We start from the raw sequence: 13,765 nt of genomic DNA on the forward strand, positions 1-13,765 counted from the left end.
GAGAGGACATGCAGGTGGTGGGTGTAAGGCCTGGTTTATACTTCATGTAATGCAACACGTCTGCATGCGGATGCTACTACTATGTAAGCGGTGTACAGTTTATACTTGCGCACGTACTTTACGTAAATCTGGAAGATTCCACCAGGTGGCAGTGCGAGATATCATCACAGTGAAGAAACGTTTGGCTTCATTGTGTTGTGAATTGCCTGAAACATCCATTAAATTCTGACGACACCTTGCCACAATATCTCTGAAACGGATGGATGTTTACTGATTACATCCATCGATTCAGGGTTGTGCCCATTCCAGAATGCATTGGGTGCAAGGCAGAAACAATCCCTGGACGGGCATCAGCTCATCACAAGGTGAACACAAGAACACACATACACCAACGTCATTTTAGCATCACCAAATCCCCAAACCTGCATGTTTTTGAAAGGAAACCGGAGCACACTGTGGAAACCCACCAGGAAAACATGCAAATTTCAGGAAGGGAACATCAGGGACATGACTCCCTATGAGACAGCAGCGTTACCAATCCACCACCGTGCCACCTCCACATGTGTAATTATTAACAGTATTCATTATTTAAATAAAGTTAACAATCTATCTGTAAAATGTTATATACATACTTTAATGCATTTCATCATGAAAGTGATATCAAGTATAAATGTAAGGATTCTAAATGTGGAGAGAGCAGAAATATCATACATTTAATGTGTTCTGTGTGGTAATTGCTGCTTTCCGCTACAGTCAGTGCAGGAGGTAGCCCCAGAAGCACACAGTAATTAACAACTTAGTTGGTTTTAAGACATTTATGACATTCTAATTCAATGACAGAATAAACTGCAAGAGTAAGTGGAAATTTCGAGATTAAAGCTGAAATTTCCACTTTAAATCACAAAACAGATCTTTTCACTGTGTCCCTACTTTTTTTTCCCTGTGGCTCAAATATACACCTGGCAAGTTGGAACATAATACCAGACTGAAATTCTGTGAAAGTTTAATATAACAGTCTATGGATTCTTGCATGGCCAGACTAAAAAGAATCTAAAAAAAAACAGCACAGGTAAATATCTAACATGGACCACTCCAAAATATCACACCCTCTGTCTTAACAGTGCACAGTCTGACTATCATATTCAAATCATTTCTATGTGCAAACCCACTGGTCATGAGCCCCAAAGGACAAAAGGGACTTAAAACACTAAAGACCAGACACCAGTGCACCACATTTCAGAACCTTTCAGTCCAACAACAGCCAACACTACTTGCAGTGATAAATGAGTCAATAATGGGGGTTAAAATAGATTCTATTAATGTTGTTTGCAACATTGTAGATTGTCACACAATTCACTGGTCTTCCTGTAGGGTGTGAAAGCCTGCCATCATCGCCAGCACTATCTCACAGTTTCAGCTTTTTTAGCCATTATATCCTGATTTATGTCAAAGACCAATGATCTGTTGATTAGCATGCTCAGTTAATTGTTTGTATACTGTATCATCAGGCCAAGCTCAGTGTGATTTTATATCATGCAGTTATTGGCTATTTAGAGTGATCCCAAAGTGTAGCCTTATAGAGGTTCTGATTGGTGGAGTAAATGATGATAACCATAATCTAACCTTGCTTCATTAAAACTGAACAATGCATTGGATGCAATTATATTGTGTTTGAGCAAAAATACTGGAAGTATTAACCACATGCAGAATTTTTCAAGTTATTCAATAGCCCATAAGAATTTCACAGCTTTTCAGCCTATTTCCACTTTAAATTATAAAATATTAGAAAGAATATTAACTAATTCATGCAAAATTAAAAAGGAATCAATTAAACAAAACACAACATATTCATTCATCAAATTAACTTTATGACAAATGTATGGTTTTGTCCCATGCAAGGGTTAAACTTAATGGCCAAATGAAACTAAAAGACTCCAAAGATTCTGACACACTAAACCACAAACACTGTCATTTCAAAAATATGCAGTGACTAGCATTCCCTTGGACTACAACGACTTAAAACAAATTAAAGCCATCAGACCAATGTTTACTTGACATAACCAAACTGCAAACAGTTATAATGGTAACAAACACATATCATTAGTACTGTAGCACTGAATTTGAAATGTATTTAAGCTACTCAGATTCTTTATATGTATATTCATTATTGAGCAAGAGTATTAAAATATTAAGAATAACAGTGTGAGAGAGTAGTGAAGGTGGAGCAGGGTGGAAGATAAAAAAATTCAGTTACAAATGTGGCAAATGGACAAACCAAAGAGGCTGTGGATAACAGCAATAGTAGATGACAGGCTAGAAAAAGGGAGAGAGAAGAGTAATGAAGGGCAGAGAGAACACAGAAGCACGACCTGTTCAATTGACTACTTTCTTTTTTTAAGAAACTATACACTTGAAATTTTTAAATAGATAGTTGAACTGAATTGTGAACTTTGTAATCACTGTGAACATGCAGATCTTTTAAAGTGGCAATTTTTCATGTTTTCTAGGTAGTAGAAAAACGTTGACAAATATATATATAACAGATACAAAGTAATACCTACACATTGAAAAACACACAAAAGGGAATTATTCATTTGCAAACATTCTTGATCATTAAATAATATGTCAATGAAAACTACTTGAAAACAATCTTGAAATTTGTTTAGTCACCAGTAGTCATTTTATGGTGCCCAGTAAATTACTCTTACAAAACTTTTTTTCATGCATACTTCATTCATATTTTGTATTTAAACTGTGTGGTCTCAGACAAAATTCACTTACATTTTCTAGTACAAATGTGTATTATTCAAGGGTTTGAGGTTATATTTAAATTAAGTAATAAAATAATAACATTTTCTATGTCCAACTAATCCTACTTACTGCCAACAAATCCAAAGCAAACAGGTTACGCATTTTATAATTAGAAACTACTGTAGAATAGCAACTAAAACTTTATCACTAGGCTGGGGATCAACTATAATAGTGACCAAGACTATGAAATCACTGTCTAATAAAATCAGTTTTTAGTCAGGGTAGTAGTGTTATTTTAAATACCTTATAAACATTCTTCTTTGATTATACAATCTGAAAGCATAATCATACAAAGGAGGTCATAGGTAAATTCAAAAGGTCCAGAAGTACAATATTAAAGTTTTTCAGTACATAAAGCAAGGCTTGACCTTGACAGCAATTTGTAGATCATGCCCTGTCTGAGGTGGTATTTTCTCTCTCTCTCACTCACACACACACTATATATATATATATATATATATATATATATTTTTTTAAAACTCCACTTCAGTGGTACAAGAAGCTGAATGATGTCTACTTCTACAAAATAGGAACCAAGCCTGGACAGGGCATAAGTCCATTGGAAGGCACACTAAAACTCACATCCACACTTGTTCATAATTGATTCATTTAGAATGGATTAACGTAGGTAAAATAAACAAATAAAAATTTTTGACAATTTTCCTAGGCATTTTTTTTTAGTCAGTGGTTTAATACTCATGGTCACTCAATATAGGTAGCCGAATTAGAGGTTTAGGTTTTGCTCACCTGGGGGCCATTTTAGCTGGTTTGGATGCAGGATGTCCAGATTTGTTAAATCCACTTATGAATAGTATGTATGATAGAGAGCAGAAGAAAAAGGAAATGAACGGAATGAGTAACTGCAGTGAAATACAGGCAACAATGGCAGTAGATATTTACATGAACCAAATGCTTCTGTATGGAGAAGGCCTGAATGATTCAAACATAGCACAACATGCATAAGCTTTAAATTAGCCGCAAAGTTCTAACATATTTTTAACTATTGTGCTGTTGAAATTGTGTGTAATGATAAGTAAGGGTTGTTCCACTACTGTAGTTGCACAATTTGCTTCAGTCATTCAGATGTCTTGTCAATAGATGGGTCAACATAGTTTCACCACTTACCAAATAAGCAAAAAAAGATGTTCAATGATAAAATGTCCAAGTTGAAGTACATACAGCATGACAAACTGAAACTAGCAACTCGCAGTAAATACTGTAAGTTATGCTATTGCATGACAATTTCTATCTCCCAAACTACTACCAAAGGACCTGAAACATTTCAGCCATTATGCTGTCAGCTTTAAGATGTTTTGATATTAGAAATTATACAGCTGCAACTTTGCTCTGCTACATTTTTGTTTGTTTAAATCATTTTAAAACATGTTTCAGCATAGTAAATTTTAAGCTGAAGGACATAATGCACACAGCTACACTATATGCTACCCAGCATAAGACTTTTTTTATTAAGGTGCAGAAAAGGCTGTGCGCCTCTGAGTGCTTAAGAAAATCAAATGGACTACATTAAAGATTCAGGGTTGCAATTCTGAGATCTCCATTGCTGACAGGCCACTTCAAATGTTTGTATTTGTCTTAGTGCATTCCATTTATGTCAGAAACCAAGTTATCTCCATTCTGCATGAAAACAGGAGATTAAAAAAATTAATTGGCCATCACTACAAACTACATGGGGTAAGTAACATATAAAAAATATTTTTTGGTGGAGTATTTCTTTAATATGTTTTGTTTTTTATTTCCTTGAGAAAAGAAAAAAAGAGGTTGTCTTTAATACCTTTTCATCCAATAACAGTGAGTTGGAGTTCTCAGGAATTCATTTTAATATAATGAAGTGAGAAGGTGACATGTTACAGGTGGTAACTCAGAACATTCCCAGAACACGTCAACACAACATTACATTAGCACCCCACAGCCTAGAAATGCTTCTTAAATATATAATTAACAGTTGATTGTCCAAAGTGTTCTTTGTGTGTTGTAAAGATGTTTTTTGACATATGCTAAGTTGTGTATCTTTTTTTTTTTTAAGTTACTGAAAAAAATCATTCTATATACTACTTGTTTTAGGAAATACAAATATTTACTCAGAAACTCAATTATGCATGACATTCCTGAAAAAGGTTTGTACAATATGCTCATCACTCCATCAAAATCTAACACCTGAACGCTGTACCTTTCTTACTCTGGTAAATTCAATGTTTAAGACATTGATATAATACAAGGGAATAATTCTAGCAAAAAAGAAAATCTATACAAATATGTAAGTGTTAAGCATACTATATTTATAATAAGAATGGTTTACCAAACTATTCTGTACATGCAAAATCTTATGTGACAGCATATCTGGAGTATAAAATGACAGGCTGGTCAATTAAGATTCACTCAATTTAACCCAATTGATAAGAAACAGTTAATGATGCACAGTACTCAACACTCATGCTTTGAAGGCCCAGTGGGAGCAACCAACTGGCAGCATGCCAGAAGACTTAGATGCAAAACAATCAAGATGTAAAGTAAGACAGCATTATTTTTTTTTCTTCAAATGTTAAGATAAATAAACACAAGATTAATACACATATATATGGACAAAGCTGGTACCTTGCAAATCTCACATAGATATATCATCATTCCCTAAGCACGTATCTATCTATCACTATTATATCATAATTCATCATTAAAAGTATTTAAAATATTGGACAATTAATCCCAAAAGATATTATAAAGCACTCCAAAACCACATTTGCTATCAAAATTCAGCTCCCCACGTGATTTAGTATATAGAGAAAAAAACTGTTTTTTTCATTGTTCCGTGCTACTAAAGCTGGACTGGAAAATTCAAAAGATGACACACTGAAACAGCAGTTTGGAATTCTGAACAATTCAGAAATTTCATAAAGAAATGCACTTAAATATGAAACATACATTTTTTTTGTATGTTTGTTATCACATTACAAGAAATGGATGGCCAGATTTGAGCACAGTCTACTTACATTTTTAAATGCCACACTGAAATACAAAAAAAGTCGCAAACTGGCCAAGATGCACAATGCACCTACTTCATCTCTAGATGTTTTTTGTGTCAAATGCACTCATAATTCATCTGCATTGTGGCCTGCAGGGGGGCACACCAGCTCCCCAAACCTGACACAGACAGACACTAGGCACAAATCCAACAACACACACAACTTTACTTTGACATGGGAAACACTTTCTCTTCATTTCCCACCTGCACAACACAGTAGAAAAAAGTGCCAACAGGTAAATACATACAGCACTTATCTTCTCTTCCTTTCACTGCCTCCTTCCTCCTCCAGTCCTCCTCCTCCTGACTGTGTCTTCCCAAATGAATGCAAGTGGGGACTCGTCAGTGAGGTCTGGAAGCACTCCCAGGTCTGGCGAAAGCCTAACAAAGTAGGGCTCTGCAGCTTCCCACTGCAGTCCCTACAGAACCAAACTTTGGCTGTGCCAATGTCCAACACCCATGGAGTCCTATGGGAATCTGAGGCACCGTTGCAAAGCAGGGGGACTGCCATCTAGCACTCATGGGGAGACAGTGCCCTATGCATATCTGTTCCCCCAGTCCTTCCTATAAAAATTTGTCCTGGCCAGGCAAGAACCCTGGCTGTCCATCACAGCAGATAACACAATTTTGCAGTGCCAATAATTTAGCAAGGTCAGAAAATGCCACTGATAGGGGTACCAGGGACCAAATGAAGCAATTTAGACCCGTAGAATTAAGTAATGGGACACAACTTCGAATAAACCCATCTACTAAACTGTAATTAAGACAACACTTTTCAAAAGGTTTGCTAAAAAGAAATTGGTATTAATTCAGTTAGTATTAATTCCCTAAAGTCTTTTACACTGCTCCATCACTCTGTCAATGTCTTCTCCAACCTGACTATTGCTATGGCACAGAACCAGACTTTGAAAACAGCAGGCATTATCTTACATGATTATCCCATGGCCAGCTCAAGGGCAAGTACAGAATGGAATTGTGTATTTGTGCCCCTAACCTAAACAAAAATATAGTTCAAAAGGTAAAACTACTACACTAATATGCATTACCTGACTGATTTTGTGCTAAATAGATAAGATCACTGAACGTATAACAAAGCTCAATATTTATTTTTTACAAACCAGATTCCAAAAAAGTTGGGACACTAAACAAATTGTGAATAAAAACTGAATGCAATGATGTGGAGATGGCAAATGTCAATATTTTATTTGTAATAGAACGTAGATGACAGATCAAACGTTTAATCCGAGTAAATGTATCATTTTAAAGGAAAAATATGTTGATTCAAAATTTCACGGTGTCAACAAATCCCAAAAAAGTTGGGACAAATAGCAATAAGAGGTTGGAAAAAGTAAATTTGAGCATAATGAAGAGCTGGAAGACCAATAAACACTAATTAGGTCAATTGGCAACATGATTGGGTATAAAAGAGCTTCTCAGAGTGGCAGTGTCTCTCAGAAGCCAAGATGGGTAGAGGATCACCAATTCCCACAATGTTGCGCAGAAAGATAGTGGAGCAATATCAGAAAGGTGTTACCCAGCGAAAAATTGCAAAGACTTTGCATCTATCATCATCAACTGTGCATAACATCATCCGAAGATTCAGAGAATCTGGAACAATCTCTGTCCGTAAGGGTCAAGGCTGTAACACCATACTGGATGCTCGTGATCTCCGGGCCCTTAAACGACACTGCACCACAAACAGGAATGCTACTGTAAAGGAAATCACAGAATGGGCTCAGGAATACTTCCAGAAACCATTGTCAGTGAACACAATCCACCGTGCCATCCGCCGTTGCCAGCTGAAACTCTACAGTGCAAAGAAGAAGCCATTTCTAAGCAAGATCCACAAGCTCAGGCGTTTCACTGGGCCAGGGATCATTTAAAATGGAGTGTGGCAAAATGGAAGACTGTTCTGTGGTCAGACGAGTCACGATTCAAGTTCTTTTGGAAATCTGGGACGCCATGTCATCCGGACCAAAGAGGACAAGGACAACCCAAGTTGTTATCAACGCTCAGTTCAGAAGCCTGCATCTCTGATGGTATGGGGTTGCATGAGTGCGTGTGGCATGGGCAGCTTGCATGTCTGGAAAGGCACCATCAATGCAGAAAAATATATTCAGGTTCTAGAACAACATATGCTCCCATCCAGACGTCATCTCTTTCAGGGAAGACCCTGCATTTTTCAACAAGATAATGCCAGACCACATTCTGCATCAATCACAACATCATGGCTGCGTTGGAGAAGGATCCGGGTACTGAAATGGCCAGTCTGCAGTCCAAATCTTTCACCTATAGAGAACATTTGGCATATCATAAAGAGGAAGGTGCGACAAAGAAGGCCCAAGACGATTGAACAGTTAGAGGCCTGTATTAGACAAGAATGGGAGAGCATTCCTATTTCTAAACTTGAGAAACTGGTCTCCTCGGTCCCCAGACGTCTGTTGAGTGTTGTAAGAAGAAGGGGAGATGCCACACAGTGGTGAAAATGGCCTTGTCCCAACTTTTTTGGGATTTGTTGACACCATGAAATTCTGAATCAACATATTTTTCCCTTAAAATGATACATTTTCTCAGTTTAAACTTTTGTTCCGTGATTTATGTTCTATTCTGAATAAAATATTAGAAGTTGGCACCTCCACATCATTGCATTCAGTTTTTATTCGCGAATTGTATAGTGTCCCAACTTTTTTGGAATCCGGTTTGTAATAGTCTGATGTCAAAGTGGGCAGAATTTTAAATAGGTTTTTTATTTCAATGTAACATTTTGAAACTTGAATCTATTTCAAGGTCAAGGGGACTGGAGCCTCTCTTGGCAGCATCATGTACAAGAAAAGGACAATTCCTGAACAGGACAACAATCCATACAAGCATTTAAATTGACACTGACACCGGATCAACATAAAATCACTAGTTTGCCTAAAATGAAAGTCTGTAGCAGTATTTTTCAACCAGTATGCGATGGCATAGTTGTGCACCATAAGAACTACTCAGGTGTTCCACAGAAATAATAGTGTAGTGCACTTGGGTCTGAATCTGAGAGGGAGAAGTTTCACAGGTGGTCGAGACCCATCTGAGCAGGACAGGACTACCTGGAGAAGCTGGCATAAAAACAGCTATGTTAAAGCATTTTGGACACATCTTCTGGCTACTAGAGTCCATCTGCCAGGATGTGTGGTCACCAGACAGCCATATAGGGCTGGTGGATATTGGGCAAATGAGTTAACTCTGGGGCAGAGAGAAATGGGCAAAGGGACAAAGCATCTGGGAGATGCCACAAAAGTGCTTACTAAGAGCCTGCGAATGGTGATCTCAAAGCTGTTTTTTTACCGGCTTCTCCAGCCCTGCAAGCAGGTCCTGTGACTTGCACTGAAAACTCGGGGGTTGGTGGCAGGACTGGCACTCCAGCCACTGTAAAAAACCTCACATTGTTCCATTCCATCTGAGCAAGTGTGGTGTTGAGGTGTCAACTGTTGCATCGCTGCACTCAGGCCCTAATCTGGGATCCTGAGCTGGTTTGTCATGTAGTGGGTGCGGCAATGCGCTGTATCCGCGCATGTTCCTAACCTCCTCCTCCTCCTCCTCCTCCTCCTCCTCCAGCCCTGCATGCAGGTCCTCCAACTTGCAGGGAAAACTCGGGGTTTGGTGGCAGGATTGGCACTCCAGCCACCGTCAAAATATTTACACTGTTCCATTCCACCAAATTAGTGTGGTGCTGGGGTGTCAACCCATTATATAGCTGCACTAGGGTCCTTGGGATCCTGAGGTGGTTCGTTGTGTGGTGGATGTGGCAATGTGCTGCTTCAATGTATGCTCCCAACTTCACTTCTCCTCTCCTCCAGTAGTCCTGCCCTTCGGACAGTTCAGCACATGTATGAGATATAATGTGTTTATCGTTAGTAAAATAATAGTTTGCCTTGGGATGTTTTTGGTTAAAAAAAAGTGTGCAACCACAGAAGTCTATAGGATGTACGAAAAGCCTTTAAAGAAATGGACAGAACATGGAAACTCCACTTGGAAACCTGTAATCTGTGGAAAGAATGAATACCACAGCTAGTCTGTTATATTTGGTAGTTAAAGTAAAGCAGTTCCTTTATAAAACATTTGCTATACTTTGTAAGTCAGATATCCAAATAGTTCTATGTATGTTTATATTGTAACATTTACAGTATACCAGTAGATGCACCCTCCTAGATGTTAAGGATATATAATCATTAAAAAACAATTTTTACAGCATACATTAATTATGTTATATGATATAAATATTTTAAGATATTTTAATTTGTCTTCCATTAGCCAACTGAAATTATACCTTATCCAATCATCACTGAGACCAATTATCTAGGATAAAGCTGTAAAAGAGAACAAAACTGTTGGAAAGCAAATGAATTAAAAGTTCAATAGGGAATATGTAACTATTATGTTTTCCTGAGAATTTTAATTGGTACAGCTGGCAGGTTCAATTAGGACAGCTGATTCCAACAGCATTTATATACACTACTACAAAACTGGGAAACGCAGTACTGCCAGCATTATGATGTGACAAAGTGTGTAGTCTTAAAATGAAAAATCTGATTATATAATCAAAAAAAAACAAACAAACAGGAAAAGCTCTGTTGTTGATGATTTGCTATTGATCATCTACAGTATGCCTTAGAGAGAGAGAGAGAGAGAGAGAGAGAGAGAGAGGTGTTGGGAGCATGCACTGATAAAGCCTTAATTCATGTATACTTTCAGCTACTAGATGTTGCGATTTGCATTCTGCACTAGCATTTCCAGTATTACGCAGACCAGACGAGATGGTGAACATTATACAGCATATTATAATTAAACATAGTGTCTGTGTTGACCAGGAAAGATATAGTTCCAGTACAGTTTGATAAAACACCTGCTTTTTATATTTATTTTAAACTAGGCCAATGCTAAACTACTTTAAAAGATACCAAGATAATCAATGGCTACAAGTTTTTGTTCCAGTCTAAACCAACATCAACGGGTATAATTTTATTTTGTCAGTTTGATAAATTGTGCATTTCTTAGATTTAAATTTTGCTGATAAAAATATATATTTTAATGAGAATAAATTAACCCAACTTTTCTGTAGCACTAGTGTACCTGATATTTAGAACCTTATTTGCATGAAGTACAGTAAGCACTTAAAAGAAGGTTCCTAAAATGTTGTCTGCATATATTTAACACCGCAGAAAATTATTTTATATGCACACCTTAAATGAGGCAGAAATATATAGTCCACTCAAGATCTATAAAATACGCTACAAGCTAGTCAAAACCTAATATTACTTATTGACCAAGTACAGCACTGAAATAACCATATCCTATCATTCACGATCCTGTACTATACTTGTCAGAAAAAAAGACTTTTGTAATTACAGTAAATTAGTGTATAATCATAATTCATAAAACTGTAAAGCTATTAGGCTAGGAAACCCATAATGAGAAAACAAAAATATATTGTGAGATGAAAAGATCAAATAACTGCAATATAAATATAAAAAAAAAACACAGACTACTATAATGACCTGATGTATCAAAGTTATTTATTGTTGTTGTAAAGATCATCTGTGCTGTAAATATTAAAGCTAATATTAACTTCTGTAAAAAGACAAACTGTAGGTTAAATACATGTTAATTAGAATATGTCCATCATTTCTGAAAACTGAAATGGTTGAATATTATTATACATTTGGAAATGCATTAGAAAACACTTCTAAATATTTACTTCAAATATATCCCAATAAAGTTGTGATATTTGCCACCTATAAAAAAACAAGCAAGATTTGGATATCAAAATCTATCAGATACTAAAATGTGATACCTGGGCAGAACAATACATGAAATGGATGACTCATTTTAACTACGGTATTAAATTATAACATTTTTATTAATTTAGATTTTAGAATCACAGGCATATTGATAATAATGGAAATCATTATATTTATCTTGGGCAGCTATTTTACTATCAAGCAATACTGTGATCCCAATATCAGCCAGATCCTTTATCATGTTAATGTTGTTTCTATACAAAAAAATAGCTTTTTTTTTTTTTTTTTAAAAACACAAACCAACAAGGTATACAGTATATGGTCAATAATCATTTTTATGAAAGGTGCAAGCTCAGCCTGAAAAAGTGAGCTATTGCACTAATGAAGGAACTGAAAATGCATCAAAACTGGAAAAAAAAATCATAAAAAACACAACATATGACAAAGAAAATGATTATAGAACAATAAGATAAATATGGTGCTCACTTAAATTACTTTAACTATTCAGAGGGAAAACAGCAATTATCAAGCAGTTGGTAGTGCCACCAATTAGGGAAAGTGTCTAAAGAGAAAGACTCAGACAGGCTTTTAAGATGAAAGATAACAGAAATAATCAGTTTAGTAAGTGATAATTGAAAAATGTTTTCCTTTACCCCAGTGCTCATTTCATCAACAATTTTGACAGTATACAGCTTTATCAGGATACTAACATCAAAACAATTCTCCACCAATTTATTAATAAAAAACAGTAAAAATAAAGCTACTTATTGTGGAGGTTTAGATGTAGTATGTAATGTTTTATCTTCTTCCATAAAAATGGAACAGGTTTACAGTTATTTGCAGCAGAAAGACTATAAAATATTCAAATAAAGGACAAGCAAAAATATACCGGTTTTAAACAAAATATTATTGTACCTCTTATTTGTTGAAGCTGTAATGTCCTTTTTGGGTCCAGATGGAGAAGGTAGAGAGCCACTTGATTTCTTTGGTAATATAGTCCCATTATTTAATGCTGATCTTAAAGGCAATGAGGGTACCAAAGGTCGAGCTGAGGGAAATAGGAAAATTAAATTTAGTTATTGTAGGCAGCTACTGTGTAAAACCAAACACTGTCTCGCTAGTTTATAATGTAATTGTGATCGTTCTAAAGTATAACAATGTATTCAAATTCCTACACATGACTGAAGCACTAAATCCTTCTTTAAAATTAAAAATGAGACTGGAAAATATAGTTTGGCAATAAGCCTCAATAATGTGTGAATATCCTTTTATTACAATGTACATTTTAGTAACAAGAGAAGTGCTCACACCTTTCTTTGTTACAATCCAATTTAGGGAAAATGCGTCTTTTATGTTAAAAATGCAGAATGACCAATTAAGTCACTGCACACTAGCAAGTTCCATTTCAGCCAGTAGTTTAAAAGAGCTGGGACAATTTGCATTTAAAACCTGAAGACTTTTTCTGTTTATAATTCAGTATACAAAATGAAGCTCGGTGGTTAGCACATTTCACAGACTCAATTCATCAGCCCAGCAAGAGCCTGCAAGGAGTTTAAAAATGTGTTTGTACAGGATTTCACACATTACTCTAATTACCTCACACAACCAAAACATAGAGAGAAAAGTACCCTGAGAAACAGAAGGGAGTAGTACCCCAAGATGCTAGATGACAACAACAACAAAGCAGAGGGCCAGAAGGGCTTGAGCAAGTCTGTCTCAGGTCTGAACCCAGGGGTTACTAGACTATTACTTCCATGGTCCCCCATGGAATCTATATTAATAAAAGGCAAAGCCCTCACTGACTCACTCTCTCACCCACTGACTGACTCATCACTTATTCTCCAACTTCCCGTGTGGGTGGAAGGCTGAAATTTGGCAGGCTTATTCCTTACAGCTTCCTTACAAAACTTGGGCAGTTTTCATTTAGAAATTTTTCCATTTTTCTCCATATACTGTAATGGAGTTGAGCTTGAAAGCCGCGGGGGGCAGAGTTTCGTGTGACATCATCACGCCTTCCAAGTAATCATGTGAACTGACTGTCAACGCAGTACGTAGAAAACAAGGAAGAGCTCCAAAAAGCACTGAAGAAAACATGCATTATATAATTGAGAAGGCAGCGAAACAATAAGAAGCGAGC

At 36.4% G+C, this 13,765-nt stretch overlaps 1 protein-coding gene across 10 annotated transcripts in view; it reads right to left on the reverse strand.

Moving 5' to 3' along the window:
• Nucleotides 1-13,765, reverse strand: part of eml1 (EMAP like 1) — a 191,754-nt gene that overhangs the window by 59,272 nt on the left and 118,717 nt on the right. For 7 of the 10 annotated variants that reach the window (XM_039740941.1, XM_039740946.1, XM_039740939.1 and 4 more), the window contains 2 exons: nt 12,544-12,676; nt 3,559-3,612 (listed from right to left, as the gene is read on the reverse strand). In XM_039740941.1, the coding sequence (XP_039596875.1) occupies nt 3,559-3,612; nt 12,544-12,676 (187 nt within the window). The remainder of the gene's footprint in view (nt 1-3,558; nt 3,613-12,543; nt 12,677-13,765) is intronic. The other 3 variants (XM_039740942.1, XM_039740948.1, XM_039740947.1) reach the window with 1 other exon arrangement.

This window comes from Polypterus senegalus, chromosome 18 (genome assembly GCF_016835505.1).
Source record: "Polypterus senegalus isolate Bchr_013 chromosome 18, ASM1683550v1, whole genome shotgun sequence".
NCBI lineage: Eukaryota > Metazoa > Chordata > Cladistia > Polypteriformes > Polypteridae > Polypterus > Polypterus senegalus.